We start from the raw sequence: 22549 nt of genomic DNA on the forward strand, positions 1-22549 counted from the left end.
AAAACATTTTTTCATCTGTCACAGGTCACAGGTGACATCTATACGATTTATTTATTTATTCGTTTTCGGGAAATAGACAGTTTACATTTATTCAGTTTGTACATAAGTAGGTATTATATAGTAAAATAAAACCAATTATGGATTTCCTCCTTGTGACTTTAACTGAGACAGCATAATTAGGAATAAGTTTTTTGAATAAATTATACAAAACAAAGATTATATAAAACGAAAATTTTACAAAACAATACATTTTTAGCCACGGAGAGATGTTGTAGATATAAATCAAATCATAAGAGAGATATAAACAATAGAGACATAAACATTATTCACAAACCATCAGAGAAATATTCTTTTATGGACCTCTTGTATTTAGTAAGTTCGGAACTGAAAATATCAACCTTGGACAATACGCTATTGTAATTATTGCATAGTCTGTTCAGGCGAGAATTCTGCTTAGAGTTTGTTTTGCTTTGATCAACCCTGAACAGGACACAAGAGCGTGTTGAACGCGCACGTACATTGAATGGAATCTTGTTTAGCAACTCTGGGCATTGAATATTATTGTTAACTACTTTATAGAGGAATAGTGCATCCTTATGATGCTTCCGTAGACTCAGTGAATCAATTTTAAAGTATGAAGCTGCCTCTGCATAATTGTTAAATCTTATAAATTACTTGTAACAAAGATATTTTAGGAATTTGTTTTGAATTGCTTTGATTTTGTTTATGTGGATTTTGTAAAATGGAGACCAAACAACTGATGCAAACTCCAAATGACTTCGTACATAGGCAAAGTAGAATTGCTTAATAATATCGATGCTATTTAAAAGTTTTGTGTTTCTTATGATGAAGCCTAACATTTTAGTAGTTTTATTTGTGATTTGATGTACCTATATGAAGGATATATGTACTATAGTTTACTATCAAGGGATATTCCGAGATCACGAATATGATATAGGTATATGAAAACACGCGCGTATTCGAAGAAACGTCGCGTCAAAATTTAAAAGCAACTGGTGAAGAATTTTTGGAGGCTTAAGATTTTGAACAAACGAACATTTACATTTTTATTCACGTAGATAGATAGATTTATATAGATAAATACATTTATGTATTTTCATAGAAGGTCTACCAACACGACAAATAGGGCTGAGAGACGATATTATTGAAAACCCTTATTTTTCTCCTGCAGTTCGACATTTCAAATAGTTTGTTTTAAAAAAATGCGTTTTGAACGGCAAATGAAGTTAAAAGATAACAAAGCACAAAAAGCAAGGTAGATGTTCCATCACTGCGTGATTATATGAGTCTCAAAATAATTTGTTTAGGGGTCATTCAGATGCTTGTAACTTTCGAAATAGACTGATTTTGTCAAACAGGAATTATCCTCAGAAATTTTACTTTGTACAGTTATTATTAAAAGTAGAAGTTTTCAAGATGCCGCTTCTCCATTACGTTTAGATCCACATATTATATTGATAAGGGATGCTATAGTCCCACTCGCTCCACACATTTTCAATTTTAGTTTAGCAACTATCTGTTGGAAATGACACTTGAAGGCATACGAATCAATCACACCGTGCTGCGCTGCAAACCGTTTCCTTACTATAAAGAACTTTACAGTCGATTTCTTACCGACCCTTGAGATGACGGGTTATTTATATAATTCTTTGAATTCAGTTTCTGACCTAAATACGACGTTCGTTTTGTGCTTTCCCGAAATATATTATTCTCAAGTTCATTCTATGAATGTAGGTATGATGACTGAAACGTCGTGTAAATAAAATCTCTTTAAATTTTTGTCGTTCATTAAAATTTGATCAACGAAAACTGAAACAATGAAACGCGCCAAATACCCGTTAAAAAGAACTTACTGTCCGGTGCTTACTTTCGTCATTAATTTCTTCAATTGTATGTTGTCTATGGATATGTCAATGTTCTTCTCCCTTGTCATCCGTGCAGTGGTTGTTGCTCCTTTTGAAGTAATATTTTGTATAAAATACACAATAATTGAGTTTAATTTAAGCGATTTAAAATCATTTCAATAACCATCACTTATTTTAGCAAACTTATTTAAATTCAACGCTTCTACTTTTGTAGTGACACTTTGTAGTTGACCGCCGCGCAACGCTAGTACGTAAGTATGTTCTTGCTATATTTACTAAGTAACATGTCATTAGTTCCTTAATTAGTTATTCTTCATTGTAAGAATACGTCACTTAGCACTTGATTGATCAGTTTAACTGCATTCAAGATATGACATATTGAGCTGACCAACACCAAGCAGGTTAAAACGTATCATACTAGAGTACACGAGTTAGTTCACTGTTGATTTATGGCCGCTGTCACAAATTAAAGCCATGCGATTGGTAAGTTCATTTAATCTTAACCTTGAGCGAAAGATTCTGTGACCCGATTGTCTGATTGCATGTAGGTAGTATATTTAATTGTTACAACATGTTGTGTCTTGCATTTTCGCTTAATGCCAATGATAGACGTCAACGGGCGTTTTTTTTCACTTTTAAACTCATAAACCAAAAACATTTACTTCCGGAAACATACCTTATCATTTGCAAACACTGCCACCGATTGTTGATTTGTGGTCGCCGTTATAGATTAAATCCAAGCGAGATTAAAACAAATCTATATTGATCACGAGCAAGGAAATTACTCGATTCTATTACTCGATGCAAAAGCGATGCAGGGTCGTGCATCAATTGATAAATTGAAATTTTTTTTTCGCCTTTTTGTGAAAAAAAATCTCCTTAATGTTGTTTTAACCGTCAAGATAGGCGAAAGTTGTTTTTCCATCTGCGATATTTTTGAATCTCCTTTATAACTTATCAAATTGGACTAATTAATTGATGTTTTGTTACAGTTATACGTTACAATCAGACCAATTACCATTTCATAACAGTACGCTATCACAGCAGTGCCATGGATCTTCCCAACCCAGAGAGTGTTTCCATCAAGACGGAACCAGGATCCCAGGAAGAAGGCGCAGGTGAAATGCCGTATATGGATATAGAAATCCACCTTCCGGATGTAAAGAAGGAATGTTTGCAGTATGCTGAGAATGTTCAGCCAAATAGTAAGTCAAATTGAAAAATATTAACTTAAATTACATGAATATTTTAAATTGACATGAATAAAATATATTATTACATTACACCTTTTCTGTAGGTTCTACAAATTGTTGTTTTGTTATTCCAGGTAGCATTTGGGTGGATACAATTTCCTTCCGAACAGAACCAGGATCCCGAGAAGAAGACGGAGAGGAGATTCCTTATACGGAAATTGACATAGACCTGCTGGATGTTAAAAAGGAATGCTTAGAGCATTCTGAAAGTGATTCCCAGACAGCTGGTAAAATAGATTTTTGTTTATTTGATTCGTTTAAGTAATTCACCAATTTTGATACATGTATATATTTTTTATGACAGATTATACAGGGTGTATCGGCAAGTACCCGACAAACTTTAACCATAGCACATTTGGAGTAAAAAATGTAATGGGCACTTTTCTTTCAAGTAACATTTTTTAACAATTAAAAACAAAAACAAAATTCCACATTCCATCACTGTCCACAGTATAGGGGACCACCTCCTCACTACTGTCACCTTTTTCACACATATTCTGGCTCACGTCCCGTTCGAAGGGTCTTGAATTCAATGTACCCAATGCTCGTCGGCATTGTTTCTCGTGTTCAACAGCTCTTATTTATTTATTTATTTTTATTTAAGTACATAAAACATGCATGGTGCCCAAAACTTTACATACATGGATGTTTAAATACATTATAATAACAAAATGATAATAACAAAAATAGTAACAAAATGAATAAGCTAAATATGCAGAAGTAAATAACAAATAAGAATGGGTAAAAGGTAAGTACAAATATGTTCATAAACGATTTGTTATTGTCACACCTGTACTGGTGAGACACTGATTAGGATGTTACAATGTTGCTTCTCTTTAAATACAGGGCTTCATCACAATATCAGCTTAATATGATTAAAGGTAATACGTTTTTTTGAAGTGTTTAAATTGGTCATTAAAAATGTCTATTTCATTATAAGAGCCATGTATAATGTTATAATTTCTTAATATTCGCGGTACAGGGGAAAATATCCTGTATTTGTGTGGTAGGCTTTAATATAGAAAATGTCTTTCATCCTCCTGGTTGATTTTTTTGATGGTATATTGATGTTATTAGCAAAGTGTGTCGAAAAGCGTCTTCGCTCTTTCCTAAACACAAAATAATAATAGTTAGAACGAGACGAATGGTGGTACTGTAGGTACGTAGGTACATTATTCAACGAAACTCGAATAAAATATAGCCAAATGGGTTTTTTAATCGCTTTAATCTGACTTAAAACAATAATTAATTTAATAACACGTAAAATTTAATCAAAAATTGTCAACTTTTATTAAATATAATGATATTTATTGTTTTTAAGATTAGTTTGTAGAACTCTATTTCAATTTTTAGATTTATTTTTTATAGTACTTTCGATTTTATGTCCTGAAAAACTAAACCCTTCCACACACTTTTCCACAAATGATCATCTAGTCAATCAACATTATGCAAGTGCATTATTTAAGCAAAATAAATACAAGAACAACACGTCAACTCGCCAGAGATCAAATGGGAAAATAATTCACCGACTCCAGATATTTTCATATCAGAGGGTTCGGCTCGGTAGAACTCCTAACAGGGCCTATAAATCCTACTGATTCCTCAACATAAATATTTTGAAAATCTTTCGTTATCCTACATGTATTCAAAATGACCGACTTTTGCCTCTTTATATATAATTTTTTTGATAGATCTAATACGCCTAAATTTTTAATGAGAGAGCTAGGTATAATGCCAGTAGCCGAAATAAGGAATGGAAATATTTTTATAGTCTTAGAATGCCAAATTATTTTTACTCATTTCCTAAATCTGCGTAGTTTTTGATTATCAGATTTTTGAATTTAACAGTATTATTATTAAATTTATAAAAACAGTTTTTTTTTAATTTTATTATTTTAATATAGGTAACATGGGTTACATTAATACATACATATTTTGCAAAATATAATATTTAGGTTCATAATTGGTCATGTACACCTTATCAGAAAAGAGGACCTCTTGTGCCTGATAAGGGAGCCACGATTCTTACTTAGATTCTATGTTATAATATTATGTTATGTGTAAACTATATATATAAAAATATATATATATATTTTTTTTTTTACCATAAGTTTTTTTGGAAAAAAAGTTTGATTTTATTTATTTGTTCCTGTTGGTTCGTAATACAGCGCAATTCGGAAGAGAGATTATTGTAGTTTTTTATGGCTTGGGTAATATAATGGTTTTGCATTTAAGTTGTTTTAAAGATTGGCAAATAAATTGATTTCCATTTCTCATCAGGTTGTAAAATTCTTGATATTCTGTGTTATTTTTTTCTTTACACATTTTTATAATGGAAGTTTGCTTAAATATATCATCAATATTTGGTACTGGAAACAATTTAAAAAGATATTTTGTTGGGAGAGTAGAGTTTTTTTTAAGTATTACATTTATAATAATTTTTCGCGAGGCTTTTACTGAGTTTAGGTTGTTTTTATAAGACCCTAAACTAAGTTTGTTTAAATTTGTTCATAAACAAGTTCTAACCAACCTAGTTGCAGTTATTATTACGCGTGACAGCTGTTTCGCCTTCTGGTGGTGGCATTATCAAACTGTGATGAAGCCCCTTACAGACGACACAAAAGATAACTTAAATGTTTCTATTTTTATAATCCTATAGTTTTAATGATTTCACATTAAATTGTCGTAAATTATAATTTGTGAATCCCTTTTAGAGTTTCGCCAATTATTTCTTTGTTTAAAATTTCACTTAATGTCGTAGGTATTTCCAACTGACGACTCACTGGATTATTTCCCTTTATAATAAAGTATTTTGGTGTCTAATTATTAGGTATATCATTACATTACTAAAGTGGTTAGTTCAAATAAGTCAACATTTTCTACGAATTTTGTTACCATTCCATCCGTCACTGCGTTGGTAAAACCGAGTCGTATTTGTTATCCTTATTCTGAGTGCCTGCTTTCAATTGAAATTTATTCACACATTCAACAGAGTGTAGTTTATGAGTAAACGCCTGTTAAAATTGGAACATACGTTTGATTATTATTTTTAATACCGATATTTGTATCTCGCTATAACAACTACCAAAATCCAATATACCTTTATACACAATTATTATGTTGAATTGATTGTTGTATTGCTAAGGGAAGGAGTGGAAGGTAAGGAAATACTTGAATATTCAGATTGTCACCAAATACGGCTAGTGATTTCAAGCCACGTTTCAATTCTGAATTATGGTCTTTCACCTGGGTGAGAGTATCTTCCACTGAACGATGAAAGGAGTGTTAAGAGAATTAAAGTTGGTGATTGTATATTTTTCTGGTTTATGGACTTTACTGGAAACACTTGGAGCTTATTTTAACTTTTTTATTTTGAATCACAAAACATGCTTTTTATAATGTCAACGTTGACAATATCAATTTATTGATAACGGGCCCGACCCTTGTGCAGATAAACACCGTTTACTGTAATAAATTTCTGGAGGAAAGAACACCTTTTCACTGGGAACAGTCCCTTTATAGGTTAAAAATACTAATCCGTTGACACTTATTGACAGATTCGGATATACACAATGAAAAAGAAGCAACTGTTTATCGACATGGTTAGAGCTCTAGAATGTTAGTGCAGATTCACACCATTTGACGGCCGGCATAGTCCAGTGGTAACGCATTGGACTGCCATTCCGAAGGTCGCGGGTTCGAACCCGGCGTGCGCAAATAAATTTTATTTGATTGATTTGTGTTATTTCACAATTAATTAATTAAAATAATATATAGTATATTTGCGGCACGTTCCAGAGTGGAAGATACTACCAGTATCGCCCTGGTGTAAGACCACCATTCAGAATTGAAACGTTGGTCCAAATGGCTTTAGCCGTGTTTAGTGACTAGATCTGAATAGCCAGGTACTTCCCCACATTCCTCTTTCCCTTCCCCACTTACCTTCAGCCTCACAACATCCTCCAATTGGGGATGCCATAGTCTCACTGGCTCCAGACGGGAGCAGTTGGGACTCTTGTGAGGTATTCACTATAAAAAAAAAAAATTCTAATAATCAATTATTCAACCAATCCATAGATGGCGACTGTATCCAGAATTATTAAGAACTTATCATTTACAAAATTAAACAGGGATGGCTGACATGGCACAATCGACTGAATTTTTACGATGATATTTGACGAGAATTTACGATGTTTTAAATAAAATAAAATTTAGTAATTATTATTTAAATACCTTTGGAATCTGTCAGCATTAATTTGGCAGATGGTCAAACCCATGCTTTCTTGACGTGTTTGCGTTTGTGTCGTTCCCGAGCTGTTTTATATGAACAGTTTTTTGATTCATCAGGATTGTTTTTAAAACTATACATTCTTTGTACCTACAAATTAGTGGAAAAACAGTTAAGTGTGTCAAGCTGAACGTTAAATTCTGTTTATTTTAACATAAGAAATAAAATTCATGAATCACAGTCCGCGACGTTGTACATAACCAAATTTGTAAAGAATGTACGTAATAGGATAGCCTAGCAAGTAACATTTTTACAGAGAAGTTCAAATAATACCATTATTATTATTAATAAGTACAGTGAGGAGAATTGTTTTTAAAAGTTCTCAGAATTATTGGACTTTGTTGTTCTTCGATACAAAGTCAGGAAACTTACCTATTAATTTCTTAGTTTCAAAATTAGACTATTAAATACGTGAAACGCGTAGGGAAAAATATGACCGGTCGTGCATTCTTTTACATTCCAGAGGTGAAACAATGTCCATACAAAAATAATATTGATGTGTACTATACAAGAATACAATCAGTGATTCTCATACGAAAAATGTAAATAATTATTATTGTTAAATAAAAAATAACAAAATTCTGGTACTGGATTGTGTAATATGGGCTTCGTTCGCAGCGCTGTCAAGAACCGGTATTTTTTAATAGAAACGCGTGTTGATTCAAAAGATAAAACAGTGCTGACATTTGGGGAAAATATGAATAAATGTAAATTTTTTATTTAAAAAAAAACGTTACCGGACACCAAAGTGGCAATAACATTTATTACTCCATATATGCTCAGGAATCGCTGGTTAAAGTTTTTTCGGGTACGTGCCGATACACCCTGTATATCCTGTTACAAATTTCTTATTTTGATATTTGGAAAGATAGTTGTGATTCTCAAACAATGGTTATTAAATATTTCCACGGTTTTAGAAATTTCATTCCATAGTTCTTTTTCTCTTGTTGTGGAAGAACATCTGTTTTATAAGGAGTAGTGATTACTGCGAATTCCAAGAGAATTGGTCTATTATATTAGAACTAAGTATTGTCAGATTTGAAGAACTTCTAGCTTTTAGGCTAAATCGTTTTTTTACCTCGTATAAAACTTTATGACGCATGAACCCCTGATATATTCTATGTGGCCGCATGTTAACATGCCCACCTCATGATTGTTTCCGAATTTGTTGCAGTATATTTATATGTTTAGTTTAAACTCATTAAACTGTGTAGATAATCTGATTATATACCCCAAGAGTTGTAGCAAGCCAAATGAGCCATGCATGATCTGAGAACGATGTTTTGTGTTATATCTCTGCTTACTAGCAGATTTCTGTGTGTTGGGAACTCTTAAAAGTAAAAGGTTCTTTACAGTAATTGCGTGTATTTACGTTAAAATAATTTAAGTCTGGATTTGTCTACACTGTTCATTAACCGAGGGTTGGTAATTCTCTGTTTCTGCAAGCTTGAAGTCTGACAAGGATACCCCACAGACAATTGCTACACTCTAGCGACATCTGTCGGACTCTGGAGTAAGCTTTCTGACTAGTGCCATCTATCGCTTGAATACCCAACTTATTACCATACATCACAGTTTGAGATAAGATGGTACCGCGATCTTTGATGCTGTTGGCTTTATCTACTTATTGAGCTTTATTCTCTTTCTTTTTCAGAAATAATAACGGACCTGAAGACAAACCCTGGAGAACTTTATTCATGTCGCCATTGTAATTACTCCTGCTCTTACAGGTCAACGTTTGCACTGCACTTGCGCATCCATACTGAAGGAAAAGGAAACTCTTATTCATGTTCGTTCTGCAACTACTCGTGTTCTAAAAGGAGAAATTTAAAACATCACGCCCTTATCCATACTGGAGAAAAACTTTTTTCATGTTCCGAATGCAGTTATTCATCTTGTCGAAAGGAATCCTTAAAACGTCACGCGCTTACCCATTCTGAAAAAAAACGTTTTTCATGTTCTGATTGCAGTTATTCATGTTCGCAAAAGAGAACTTTAAAACGTCATATGTTTAGCCATACTGGAGAAAAACCTTTTTCATGTTCCTACTGTAATTACGGATGTTTTCATAAGGGTCACTTAAATCGTCACATTCGAATTCATACTGGAGAAAAACCTTACTCATGCTCCCAATGCAAATATTCGTGTTCTCAAAAGGAAACTTTAAAAATTCACATATGGATCCATGCTGTAGTTAAACCTTATTCATGTTCCTTTTGCAGCGTTTCATTTGCACAAAAGCATAATTTAAAACGTCACTTGCTTACCCATACAGAAAAAAAACCTTTTTCATGTTCCAACTGCAACTATTCGTGTTTTGAAAAAGGAACTCTACAACTTCACATTCTAACACATACTGTAGAAAAACCTTATTTATGTTCCTACTGTGGGTACTCGTGTTCACAAAAGGGTCAGTTAAACCGTCACATACGAATTCATACTGGAGAAAAACCTTACTCATGCTCCCAATGCAACTATTCGTGTTCTCATAGTGAAACTTTAAAAAGTCACATATATACCCATACTGGAGAAAAACCTTATTCATGTTCCGTCTGCAACTACTCATGTTCTAAAAAGGCAAATATGAATCGTCACATCGAGACGCACATCAAAAAACAACCATTCAGGTAATGCGATTGAAACCAAACTTTTTATGTATCAAGCTGAAGTCCCACTCTTCCATTTTTATTTGTTGAACGCTGGCCCCGCGCTTATCAGTAAAATCATTAATTTTGTTAAATAATTTCATTTTAGAATATATCAATACTTTTACCATACCATTAATGTACATTATAAAAACAATAGAACAGACCCTTGTGGTATTCCTAAGGTAATATTCATGTGGTGATTATTATATTTCTGATGACCTTAGTTGATTTACATATTTGTTTACATTTTGTAACAATTTTCGGATACCATATCTCTTCCTAGTACCTATACAATATTGCCTAGTTTGTGACCGAGAAAACATATAATTATTGTAATGGAAAATTATCGATGAATAAAGGAAAAAAAACTCACTGTTTTATTTACTTTCTGATTGTTTCTGAAAACCGCTTAAACAATTTAGGAGGTGGGTATGGGTACCGCCACCCCGGGAACCGTTCATTTGGTAACCAATACCTCTGCCATAGGTCATTCCAAATGGTTCGCTAAGTTCAATTACTTCGCAATAGTGCCCGCGTGAAGATTGGGGTGAAGATTGTCTAGTTCTTAGCAGCAGAGACTCTCCGAGGGGAATCATTTTCCGTCTCCAGCAGAACTCTCTCGACCTATCACAGTGGAAGGGATGAATTCAAAAGTGCGTCACTCCTGGTCACACTGACATTTAGATTTCTTCCCACCTTCATACATTTTTCCTTCCCAAATCTTCCTCTCCTCCCTTCCCTAAAAAACCCACCACGAACCATCAATTTTCCTCGCGGACTCCTGTGTGAAGCTAATGTAAATAAAAAAACGAAGAGTTTTTTTTAATAACCATAAAAATACTCATTGTATAGCGTCGTTTTTATGAAAAATCTCCTTGTGATCCTAGGTTACGTATAGATTTATTAATTACAAACAGATATAACTGGCAGGCCACTTTTTATTAAATTATTTTCGACTGCACACAGAGATAATAATGATAGAACTGGAATTGATTTTTTTAAAGAAGACAAACATTCTCTCCCACTACCATCACAGTAAGCGGAAAATGTAGCTTGTGTTGTGATGGAAGACTTAGCCAGCCTAGGAAGTGAACATACTACGCCTGGCTGTCAACCTAGACACCGACCTGTCTAATAAATAAATTTTACAATTGTCATTTTATCTTCTTTAAATTATTCATTTATTAGAAAATTAGTGGCAAAATTACAATCGATATTTATTTAAAAAAAACTGCAGAATTTAAGACTCTTTAAGAGTGAAGATTTTTTATAAAATGACATGAAAAATCTTGCTAAACAATGTCTTCGCCATATTAATGTATATCTGCTTCTACATCTGGTATTGCGTCGCGCAGGATACATCCTAAGTGGTTCACCAATACTAAAATAAACATATTTTTCATAAAAAAGATTTTAAAAGTCGACTTAACGAGGACAATGCTTTTTGAGCCTAGCCTGAAAGGTACTACCGTAAAAGGTGAAATGGGTGAAGTATTAAAAAAACCAATTTATTCTGATGAAAATTAATATTCTTGATGAAAATAATTTCCCTTGTGGTCTTCTGTGGAGGGTCTTTTTAGGAAAGGTATGAAAGGAAATTCTGGTAAGTAAAATAAAGGTAGGGTAGGAATCTGGGGGTCGGTGTGTCCAGGAGTAATAGGGGTATGTATATATAGGCTTTCACCACGCGCGCATTTTGTAGCCACAATATTATTTTTCCCGTATGGTATCCCCAACGAAAGCAGCGTTCTACTTACCTACTGAGCGGAGTTTTGACCGCCCACCATTCAGTGTTGGGAACTGGTTCGGCTAGCTGCTCGCGTGCGGGATTCGCTTCTTCTGCCTTAGTGTCGTGCTAATAATGTTACAATAAATTCAATAAACAATAGATTCTGTGAAACACAACCATCTTTATTTCAATAAACATGACATCCCAATAGTATGCGAGAACGATGAGGAAAGCGTCGATCTCGGCATCCTATATATCGCACTGCAGTGCAAGGCCATGGGTTGAGAGAGCCCTGCTGGAGAGGTAAAAATGTCTTCCTTAACCAGTTTCTCCCGAATCGGACTGTCGCCCAGTTAGTGGGCATTCCTCACCCCGTGAATTCAGGCACCCCTGCTTGGTCATCAAACTTAACGAACAGAAATTTAAAAACGTTAAAAAAAAACGTTAGAACATAAATACAGTACTAGATTCACGCCTAATGACGGGTTAATAGTTCCGAAATTTAATAATAAATACGGACAGAGAACGTTTGAATACAACATACCGAAGATATTTAATTTATTACCTGACACTATAAAGCAATGTAAATCTATGAATAAGGTTAAATATATGGTGAAAAATTGGCTATCACAACACTTGGGCGTGACCGATGTCAGAGGTGTTGAATGTCCTATAAATGGTTTTCAGGAGTCGGTACCCATACCTGCCTCGTTAATTTTGTGACACGTCAACTTAAAATACTAATTATATTGACCGGTCAGTGGTTGAGTGGGCATAGCGCTTGGGTCTCACCCGAGCGTCGCGTGTTCGATTCCTCGGCTGGCTAAGTCCTCCATCACAACACAAGCAACATTTTCGGCTTTCTGTGGTGGTAGTAGGAGATTTTCAAACATTGTTGGGTTATTCGTAACCCGGGAATGTTTCTCTTTCTTTTCAAAAAAAAAAAAACTAATAATAATTATAAGCCACGCCAAATTATGGGTGTAGCGTAATATGTCTTAAGATTTACAATTAAGATAGTAACAGACGAAGCTATATGCATTTAAGCTTTCTTTGTACGTGGCCTATACATATTACGTATTGAGGTGTTAAACAACGCTATAATCTTCCTCAGAAGAGGGGGTCAGATCAACTGGGGATCTTTCGTGGAGTATTATTTCTTTGTATGGGAGCTGTCACCTTGATAAATGGCAGCCGCGTGACCATGGCCCTTCGTTAATTGATCTGACCCCCTTATTTACATTTTCTAATATACATTCTCAAATAACATTTTGAAATAGATCCTAGCTAGCAGATTAAGGCGCATCATCGTAGCCACGCCCATACTTATAACACATCTGTCAGGTGTTGGAGGTCTGTATGGAATTGAATGGCGAGCGATATGGAGTTATATAAAACGCTTTGATGGGTATATCGTAATCTGACGCCTCCTTCACATTAGTAAATCCAAGATATTTTATGAATTAAAGGCAAGTAATCTAGAAAGCTCGAAGCGGATGACACATGAAAACGGGTCGTTTCTACGAATCTTCTTGATTGTTTTTTCATTATTTTACGACAGATTATTTATCCGTTTACATTACAATCTTCTCACTCTGATACTCTTAACATCTGGGAAGATGATTTCACAAAAGCAATTCTCGAATTTAACAGCTCAGCTGCGGTATTATTTGCCAGTTTCTGTGTTTCCTCCAACCTGTAATGTCACGGGTCACAAATATATTTATGGCGTTAAAGACCATAACAAAACGTTTCACCAAACGTTTTTTCATGAAAAAAAATAACGAAATTTAAAAAAAATTATGAAATAAGTAGCTTCACAAAATTAAAAACTAAAAACCAGAATTACTAAAAAAATTAATATAAAATAGAAAAATGAGTTTGAAGATTTTAAATATAATTAGTACATCAAGATAAATCAAATTAGGAGTACCGCAAGGGTCGATTCTAGGTCCAAAATTATTTATTTATTCATTTTTTTCAGTTAGTACATTTACAGGATATAATACTGGGCCCTTAATCTCCAGTATTATAACGAGGATAGGGATCTGGTAATATATCTATTAATAGTCGTAGATTCTTATATACGGAGGTTGTTTAATTCGGAATATAATAAACTGGCAATACAAGTAACAAGTTGCCTAAAGGCCGTCTAGCGACAGAATGGCTCCCCGCCACCCGATGATGTAATCCGAGGCCTTTGGTAGCGTTCGGTTATGTTCGGTAGAACCCGAAGCTTCCCGAACGCAAACACCATACACTACAGTTATACAATACATTATATAGTAAAATAAAAGCAATTGTGGATTTCCACCTTGTGACTTTACCTCTACTGAGACAGCATAATATGGAAAAAGTTATTTAAATTTGTGAGAAAGGAATATGAATTAAAAAAAATATACAAAACAAAAGATTATAAAAAACGAAAAATTTACAAAACAATAGGTACATTTATAGCCATAGAGAGAGGTTGTAGATATAAATCAAATCATTATACAGATATAAGCAATAGAGACAAACATTATTCACAAACCATCAGATAAATATTATTTTATGGACTCGCAACTGAAAATATATATAAATATTATAAATCTAATAAATATTATATATGTTATTGCCTTGTGTAAGATTTTCAAAAAAGCTCGTAGATTCATTTTTGCGGATGATACTGCCCTTGTAGTATCTAATATAGTATCTTGCACAGCTATTAACATCCCTTAATAGGTATACAAGAATTACAAAGACACTTTAACGACCTTCTCTAATTATGAATGTTAAAAAAACTAAATGCATGTATATAAGATCACCGAGTTTGAAAATGTGGAACATACCTAAAATAGTATATAATAGAGAAATTTTTAATGTTTGCGACTGTGAAAAAATTGATTTCATAAATGAATATACTTATCTGGGAATAATTGTTGTTAATAATTTTAAGTGGGATAAACAAGTGGCAAAAATTTTTAACCAGCTTAAATAACTTTTACAAATTAAAATTTATTTTGCCTCATCGCACTCTAAAACTCTTATATTTTTCTATGGTCGAATCCATCCTTAGATACGGAATTCGAACTTGGGGACTATCTGGCGAGGAGGCACGAAATGAAAGATGTTGTAAAGGTCACAGTGTTTTATTGAGCCAGGTTGCCGTAAGTGAGATGACTTGAAGACCGAATGATGACATATTTGATTGTCCTAGAACGGGAGACCTTCTTACTTGGACAGTCAAAATCTATGCTGTAATATTTTTGTAACAAACAAATAAATAAATAAAAATAAATAAATGAAGACTCCGGATGCAGGCGGTGAAGGGTTGGTTAAGCGCGGGTCAGTGAGTCGACGCCGCTGCTGGTGAACGGACTCGTTGACGTATCAGGTACTGGTGAAGGCCATGGGTCTTCCAGGTGCTCCAGTACTGACAGGGAAGCCGAAGGTGGGGTGGACATGGTCGGTGGTTTTGCGGGAGATGGCATAGACCAGCGAGGATGCCACGTGGTAACTGCAAATTGTTGAACGACTGATGCCTGACTGACTGCTCGCTGCGTCGGGCCTATTTATATAGCCCGGCCGATGGCATCAGTAGCTGCACGAGATCGCTGGTAAACTACGGGTCACTCGTTTCAGCGAGATTCGTCTGGTAGTTTCGATGGCACTGGAATTACACCTAGACAATAGGCTAGATCCTTCAAGCTAGGCAACGTATTGTCGTAGGTAGCTCTAGACGTCGGTAGCCCGTAGACAAGTAGGTACGTAGGAACGCTTCGCATTGTATGGAGTATTCCTGTTACGATGCTTTTTGTATAGGCAAGACATTCTAGATGAATCTCGTCGATCGCCACAAATATATTCAAAATTTACAAACTGCCATGGTAAAAAATTATCATATATAATATTTACAATCAGAGACATAACTTAAAAGTACTATATAAATCAGAAAGCCTACTTACAATAAAAATGTCTCCTTTGGTTCAATACTATTATGGATAACATGGGGGAGAGCTCATACAAACACACACTGGTACACAAACATACAAGGTTTAAAGAAGGAAAGGGCCTAAAAACTCCTCAAATATTAAATAAATATGGACAACGAACCCTAGGATATAACGTGCCCAAAATGTTCAACATGTTGCCAAGTAACATAAAACATTATTAATTCCCTAATAGTTTCAGATATATGCTGAAAACATAGCTCATAAGTAGAAATGCTTTATACTTATCATCACTATCAATCAACAGTTGTTGTACTGGACGGGAGTCCGCACAAGACTGTAGATTTGGGGGCCGGTTCCAAGCCGTGTCTTCAACCGATGAAAATGCTCCTTTACGGCCGATGATGATGATAGTAGTGTAAATTGATGAAAAATCTGCCTCCCGCACCCAGTGCTTGGTGAATGTTGGGTACTGGGTGTGCTTTCGTCTCTGCTCGCTCCTGGCGTTGGCGGTTTTCCAGAGTAGGGCCGGCTTATCTGAAGGAGGTAACACCAGAAGGTTTGGAGCAGAAGACTTGACGAGGTGAGGCAGATGGTGGGCAGGAGTCACTTGTTGATAAATAAAACGCTCGGTTTCGGTGGTAAAGATGAACTAATTTTTATTTTTTGTGTGGCTGCTTATATGCAATAAGCATGACTCGCACCCGACATTGGGCTGCGAGTCAAAAAGTGGTGGGGGATTCTATCCACGCCAGTAATGTGTTTATATGCCCCGGCAAAATGTCGCATATTCATTTCACCGGTAGCATAGCCGAAGGTAGACGCTTGAATTTGCGAGTTTGAAAAGATTTTGAAGGCTTAAATGAATAACAATTACAAAGTTTACATGCATAGTAGTTATAAGAATGTGTATCTTGACAACTAGATTTTTAGTTTGCCAAGATACGACAAAAAATAAGCAAAGTTTGTAAATAAAAGTGTAAAAATGATCTTGAAGCGATCAAATTTGTAAAATATCGTTAAGTTAGTATTTTTCTCAAGTCCCCCGTAACATAGCGCTCAGAAAAAGATAAGATTCACTATGCTACGAGGTTCCTGGATTTTTGTACACGCAAAAAAGGTAAAAATTATTGTACAAAAATGGTTATACATATATGTGAAAAACAGCATTTTTAATATCTCCTCAGTGGTAGCACAGAGCAAATAGTGTTTATTTTACTACCGCCGAGGAGATGTACAAGTAAAATATATACATTTGCAACATTTAAAAATTGAATTTTCCTAGTAAATTTGACATAGTAAAATGTTGAAAATCGATCCGCTCGGCAGAGATAGACGCGCGATGCGGTATCGAAGCCGTCCGGAGACAAAGTTTTCAGGCCGCCTTGACCGAAAATGGGAACAAAATGACCAGTGGCGGGGAGTGGTAATTTCGCCAGTGGCGTGGGGTAGGCACATTTTATAAATTTAAACATATTTTTATGAAATTAAATAATGTGGCCAACTACGTCCGTTACAGTTGTTATTTATTTGCATGTAGATTTGGTGTTATTTTAAATTGTGTGCCAATAATAATAATCGTAATATCTAATAAGTAGCAAAAACATTATGTTTATTTATAATTAGTAATAATATTATTGATAAATATTTACAGTGTAATTGAGCAAGTACGTCCTGTTTATAAACTGCGTAATTGTGGTTTAACGGGATAAAACTTTAAGAACAAAAAAAAATCCTTTTTTCCAATATTCCTTTTGAGAAAATGAATAGTTGCAGTAGCAACATGAAAAGGGTTATCCTCCACTGTGACTCCGCATGTGTATCTTCAAAGCTCCCTTTTGATAACATGAATAGTTGCAATCAGGACAAGAAAAAGGTTTTTTTCCACTGTGAGTAAGCAAATGACTTTTTAAATTTCCCCTTGTTATACACGAATAATTGCAGTAGGTACATGAAAAAGGTTTTTCTCCACTGTGAGTCCTCATGTGTAGCGTCAAACTGTCTTTTAAGGAACATGAATAGTTGCAGTCGGTACATGAAAAAGGTTTTTCTCCGCTGTGAATCATCATATGTCTCTTTAAATTTCCCTTTAGAGAACATGAATAGTTGCAGTCGGGACATGAAAAAGGTTTTTCTCCACTGTGAGTTAGCATGTGCATCTTGAAATGTCCCTTTGTAACACATGAATAGTTACAGTGGGGACATGAAAAAGGTTTTTCTCCACAATGAGTCAGCATGTGTCTCTTCAAAGTACCCTTTGTTGTACATGAATAGTTGCAGTCAAGACATGAAAATGGTTTTTCTCCAGTATGGGTGCGCAAGTGGACTTTTAAGTTGGACTTGCCTGAGCAGTAGTTACAGTAGGGACAAGAGAATCGTTTCCCACCCCCATGCGTCTTAAGAGTAGTCGTTAAGTCTGAAAAAGAATACGGATAAGATTTTGATAAGTAAATGTTTAAAATCTAATTTAAATCTATGCATCTATATAAATAAAAGTGATAATGTTCGTTTGTTCAAAATCTCAAATCTCTTAAAGTTCTTAACCGATTGCTTTTAAATTTTGATACAACGTTGCATTAAATTACAGCGCCACCTATCTGTTAACCGTAAAAGTGACACGCGCTCTTGTTTATCGATCTGAACGGACGGATTGAGACACAGCAATGCGTGACGGTGTACAAATATTGAATTCATAACATTCTTAAAATCGAGATGTGTGGCTCAAAATGATAATTTATTTAACGCCCAGAGGGCTTTTACATGGTTGGTAGTATAATTTTAATTTGACAGATACTTTGAAACATAAAAAATAAGAATAAAATTACATTTGATAAAAGCTATGCAACAAGTCATACAAACACAAGAAACAAAACAGAAAGTTACAGTTATTTGTAAGTTTACATGATGTGTTTAGGAGTATTGTTGAAATAAATGTTTTAAATGATCCACAAAACTTGCCAAGTTGGTATTGAATATGTCAACATCACCCAAGTAATGATTTCCCATGGTGTGAAGTCGTTGTATCGGAGAGTTGGCAATGTAGTTACGCTTATGTGTGCTGCTGTAGAATATTGTATTTTGTCGTGTTGTTACTGTGGGTGTATGTATGTTTATAAGTTGCAGGAGTTCACAACAGTCGAATTTAGAGTTAAGTATTTTTAATAAGAACGTTAAATCGTTTATTTTACATCTATCTTCTAATGTATGTATTTTTAGAGTATTTAATAAGAAATTGTATTTTAATTCTTCGACAGGGATATTTAATTTAAAATTTATAAAACGTTGAAATTTTTTTGTATTAACTCAATGTTGGTAATGTGAATTTTGTAAGATGAAGACCAAACTATTGAGAGACAATTCAATATTATGGCTTTGTTTAAATTTCTACGGGTAGATAAATAATAAGGAAGGTAATGAATGAGGATCATTTTTCAAAATTATTCAGATAAATGGTGAATCAAGTCCATGTTCATCCAATCCAATCCAGTTTGGTCGTATATCGTGTAACTGGTATAATAATAAACACATGTTTCATTCGCTTCCTTACGTATCGCCTATTTACAATTCTGTCTATAAAAACCTCCATACAAAAAGTGGTTACGCCCTTTACTAAATACGCAATACGGCTTTACTTGGAAGATATTATTGATGTATTTTCTGAAATTCTCTTTCATCTTTCACTACTCATACGAGTAACAGTGTATTCATATTTTTATTCATACCAACAAAATTATCTAAAGTATTCAATTGAAAATCACAAATCATCCTGTTAACACATAAACTGTGTTTGATTACTGAAACCTTGTCGAAACTGTAAAACAATTATATGCTCACGAGTTTGAGGTGGTAAAAAGTGAAGTTGTACAGAACCAGTTGCAGAAAAGCGAGAGAAGAATTAAAGGAACTCGGTATTCCTGAATTTCAACTTCTTTCCGCTTTGCGACGCTACCTCGTGTACATAGTATCAGCACAAACCCGAAAGACTTAAGCCAACGGATTACGTTATGCAAGCGTTGTCTAATTTGTAAGGTGCTGCTGGAACGAGAAAAAAATGCGCCGACAGGAAATGAACCCGCACTTTCTGATTGCCGGTCAGGTGCACGGAACCAGTGTGCTACGTCGGCTTATTTTTAACCGCCAAATAAGTTGGTAAATACTAGAATAATTTTCAATAATCATTGGTTTTTTTTTGTAAATGTAAAGCAGTTATACCTGCTGCCTGGGTAATACTTTCAGGATGCTTTAAGCATTCCTTTTTAACATCCAGCAGATCTATATCAATTTCTGGATAAGGAATTTCCGCTCCCTCTTTATCTCGTGGTCTTCGTTCTGCCTTGATGGTAACAGTCTCCATATTGATGACACCTGGAAAACAAAACAACAATACGAGACCTGAAGTTGCGAGAATAATCTTTCAAAAAGACAGCAGCCAAAAATATAGGATAATATTGTTAATTCTTAATGCAAATTTCAAATATGAAAACGACAAAATAATTATGTCCCAATAGTGGAGTGGTTAGAGTTGTTGTCCCGGTAAGAAAAAAATCCTGACTTCAATTCTCCAGTTGAGACTGTTACATATTTTATTTTTCTGTGTTTTGTTCTGTTTCACACTTAACTTGAAAAATTTCAATTAACGTAATAAAAAATCATAATCTATTGGTTCGAAAGTAATTCTACAAGTCTAAAATGAGTTAAGGCAATGCACCACGTCGTGTAGTATTTTAAATTGAGCCGCTATCAATAACAACCCTTACGTAGATGGCGATAAGGTTTATATTCCTTCTTAACACCATCCGCCTATTTTGATTTATGCAAGAAAAAAACATGGCCAAAAAGTGTCTTTTATATTATTTTGTGGATGTTCAGGGATAAATATTTAATTTTTTTTCGATCATTTTATAAATAACTTAATTTTCCACATTATACAATAAAATCATAACCCAAAATGGGTTCATAAGTAGGAGATTTTGAACTTTAAAGCAGTTTTCATAGGCCTTATACATTAATTTTTTATGGGCTTATAAAAAGACTTATCTAAAAAGTACTTGATTATTTCAAAGGCCAAGATGTATTCTACTCGCAGTATTTAATTAAAGCATCTGAAACATTTTTAGGCGACCAAATTTTCAATCCAAAAACACATGATTTTGCATTATTACGTATGGCATCGCCTTAATGTGATTATTAAAGACAGGTTATCAAATTGTACAGTTATATTCTAGAATGCTTATAACGAGAGATGTGAACAGAATTTTTAATGTGAAAATATTTTTTTAATCTATCTGTCGATACAAATCACAGTTGTTGGTCAAACATTGTGTCCAGGTTGTATATTTCAACTACAAAGAATAGGTCAACATTAGTTAACATCAAATGTTGTCTACATAATCTTAGATCATAAGACGTACATCTTGAATACTAAAAGATTTACACTTAAAATTAGAACACAACTGATAAACTGAATATGTTTACACAAAAAAATTCAGGGCCATCTTGATACTGCATTATGTCTTAGCAATATTGAAATAAATATTCTAAATTCCTATTATTTAAGACGCCACAGCAGTTTCATCTGAATACATTCAAAAATAATTTCGCCAATTTTAGCTCTCTGACCCAAATTTGTCCACTATATAATAAGATAGAATGTGCTGAAGTAGACATTTTCGTAGATAATTTATACAGATTTAGAAAAAATGTTCTGGTATTGATAAAAAAATATGTCGCGTTGATTATATTATATATAACTTGCGTTTGTTTTTAGATCTCTCGTGTTTCTGTGTGTCTTACTTTTTTGTACTACGGGTTTTCCAATGAGAGGTGTTATTTTGAATAGCCCGCTATTTCGGTAGATGTTACTTTTGAAGCTGTCACTTTTTGACATTTGACAAGTAGAAACTAAGCCATTAATAAAAATGGAATGATACACGCTTCAATAACGCATTGAAATTATTAAAATTCAATCGAGTGAATCAAATGCAAGTCATCTTGAGTGATGAGGCCCATTTCCACCTCGGTGGCTTCGTCAACAAGCAAAATTGTCGCATCTGGGGCTCGGAAAACCCAAAAAATTATTGTTGAAAAGCCTTTCTATCCTCAACGAGTCATTGGACCTTACTTTTTCGAAAATGAGGCTGGAGCAACAGTTACGGTGAATGGATCGCTATCGAGAGATGATTAATGATGTTTTATGGCCGGAATTGGATGGTATTGATCTGGACAACTTTTACTTTCAACAAGACGGCGCTACGTGCCACACAAGCAACGAAACAATTGATCTTTTACGATTGAATATAAAAATAACACCTATTATTGGAAAGCCCTGTATTTTTCATCTGAATGAGTTTTCATATAATTATATAATTTATTATTTTTATTTCTTTTATATTTTAATCACTATGTAGAAGAATGAAAATTAATGTTTCCTACGTCTGAGTACGTTTTTGTAATTGTTGAACCTATTTGTGTATAAACTCGGTTTTATTCTAGGTATGATTGTAAGAGCACAAATCACTGCTGTCTCTTAGAAATCTATAGCCGGAATGAAGGGGGACAGTGCGTGGACACACTCACCGTGTGCGCGCTCAATTGGAAGACAGCGATAACGACGAAAATTGCCAACAACATAAGTTGCTCGCATGCGTCCGATCATACAAGTATGTACATCCAGCGCGTCAAAGACCTGTCCCCTACTTTGCAATTCATACGGAAAAGTTTTAACTGTCAGGTATACTGGATAAGCGAGTTTATAAAAATATAATCAAGGATATTTGGCTTACCCGTCGTTAGTTGAATTCTCTCAGAGGCCTC

The 22549-nt window shown here is 34.4% G+C and overlaps 1 protein-coding gene across 1 annotated transcript; it reads left to right on the forward strand.

Annotated features, from left to right (window-relative positions):
• The first annotated feature begins 1958 nt into the window (after positions 1-1958).
• On the forward strand, positions 1959-12089 carry LOC149413927 (uncharacterized). Its single transcript, XM_089643864.1, has 5 exons — positions 1959-2137; positions 2879-3091; positions 3214-3366; positions 9082-9375; positions 12016-12089. Exons 2-5 carry the CDS (start codon positions 2938-2940, stop codon positions 12087-12089), a joined length of 675 nt encoding a protein of 224 aa, XP_089499990.1. The 5' UTR covers positions 1959-2137; positions 2879-2937.
• The last annotated feature ends 10460 nt before the right edge of the window (positions 12090-22549 follow it).

This window comes from Hesperophylax consimilis, chromosome 20, assembly GCF_061612785.1.
Source record: "Hesperophylax consimilis isolate HC1 chromosome 20, BYU_Hcon_1.0, whole genome shotgun sequence".
Classification (NCBI taxonomy): domain Eukaryota; kingdom Metazoa; phylum Arthropoda; class Insecta; order Trichoptera; family Limnephilidae; genus Hesperophylax; species Hesperophylax consimilis.

Bases quoted from the DNA above. Each gene is read 5' to 3' on its own strand.
- LOC149413927 (XM_089643864.1), top strand. From the start codon at position 2,938: ATGGATCTTCCCAACCCAGAGAGTGTTTCCATCAAGACGGAACCAGGA. The intron at 3,367-9,081 runs GTAAAATAGATT...TTTCTTTTTCAG, and splicing joins AAGTGATTCCCAGACAGCTG to AAATAATAACGGACCTGAAG. The intron at 9,376-12,015 runs GTTTTTCATGTT...ACATCCCAATAG, and splicing joins TACCCATTCTGAAAAAAAAC to TATGCGAGAACGATGAGGAA.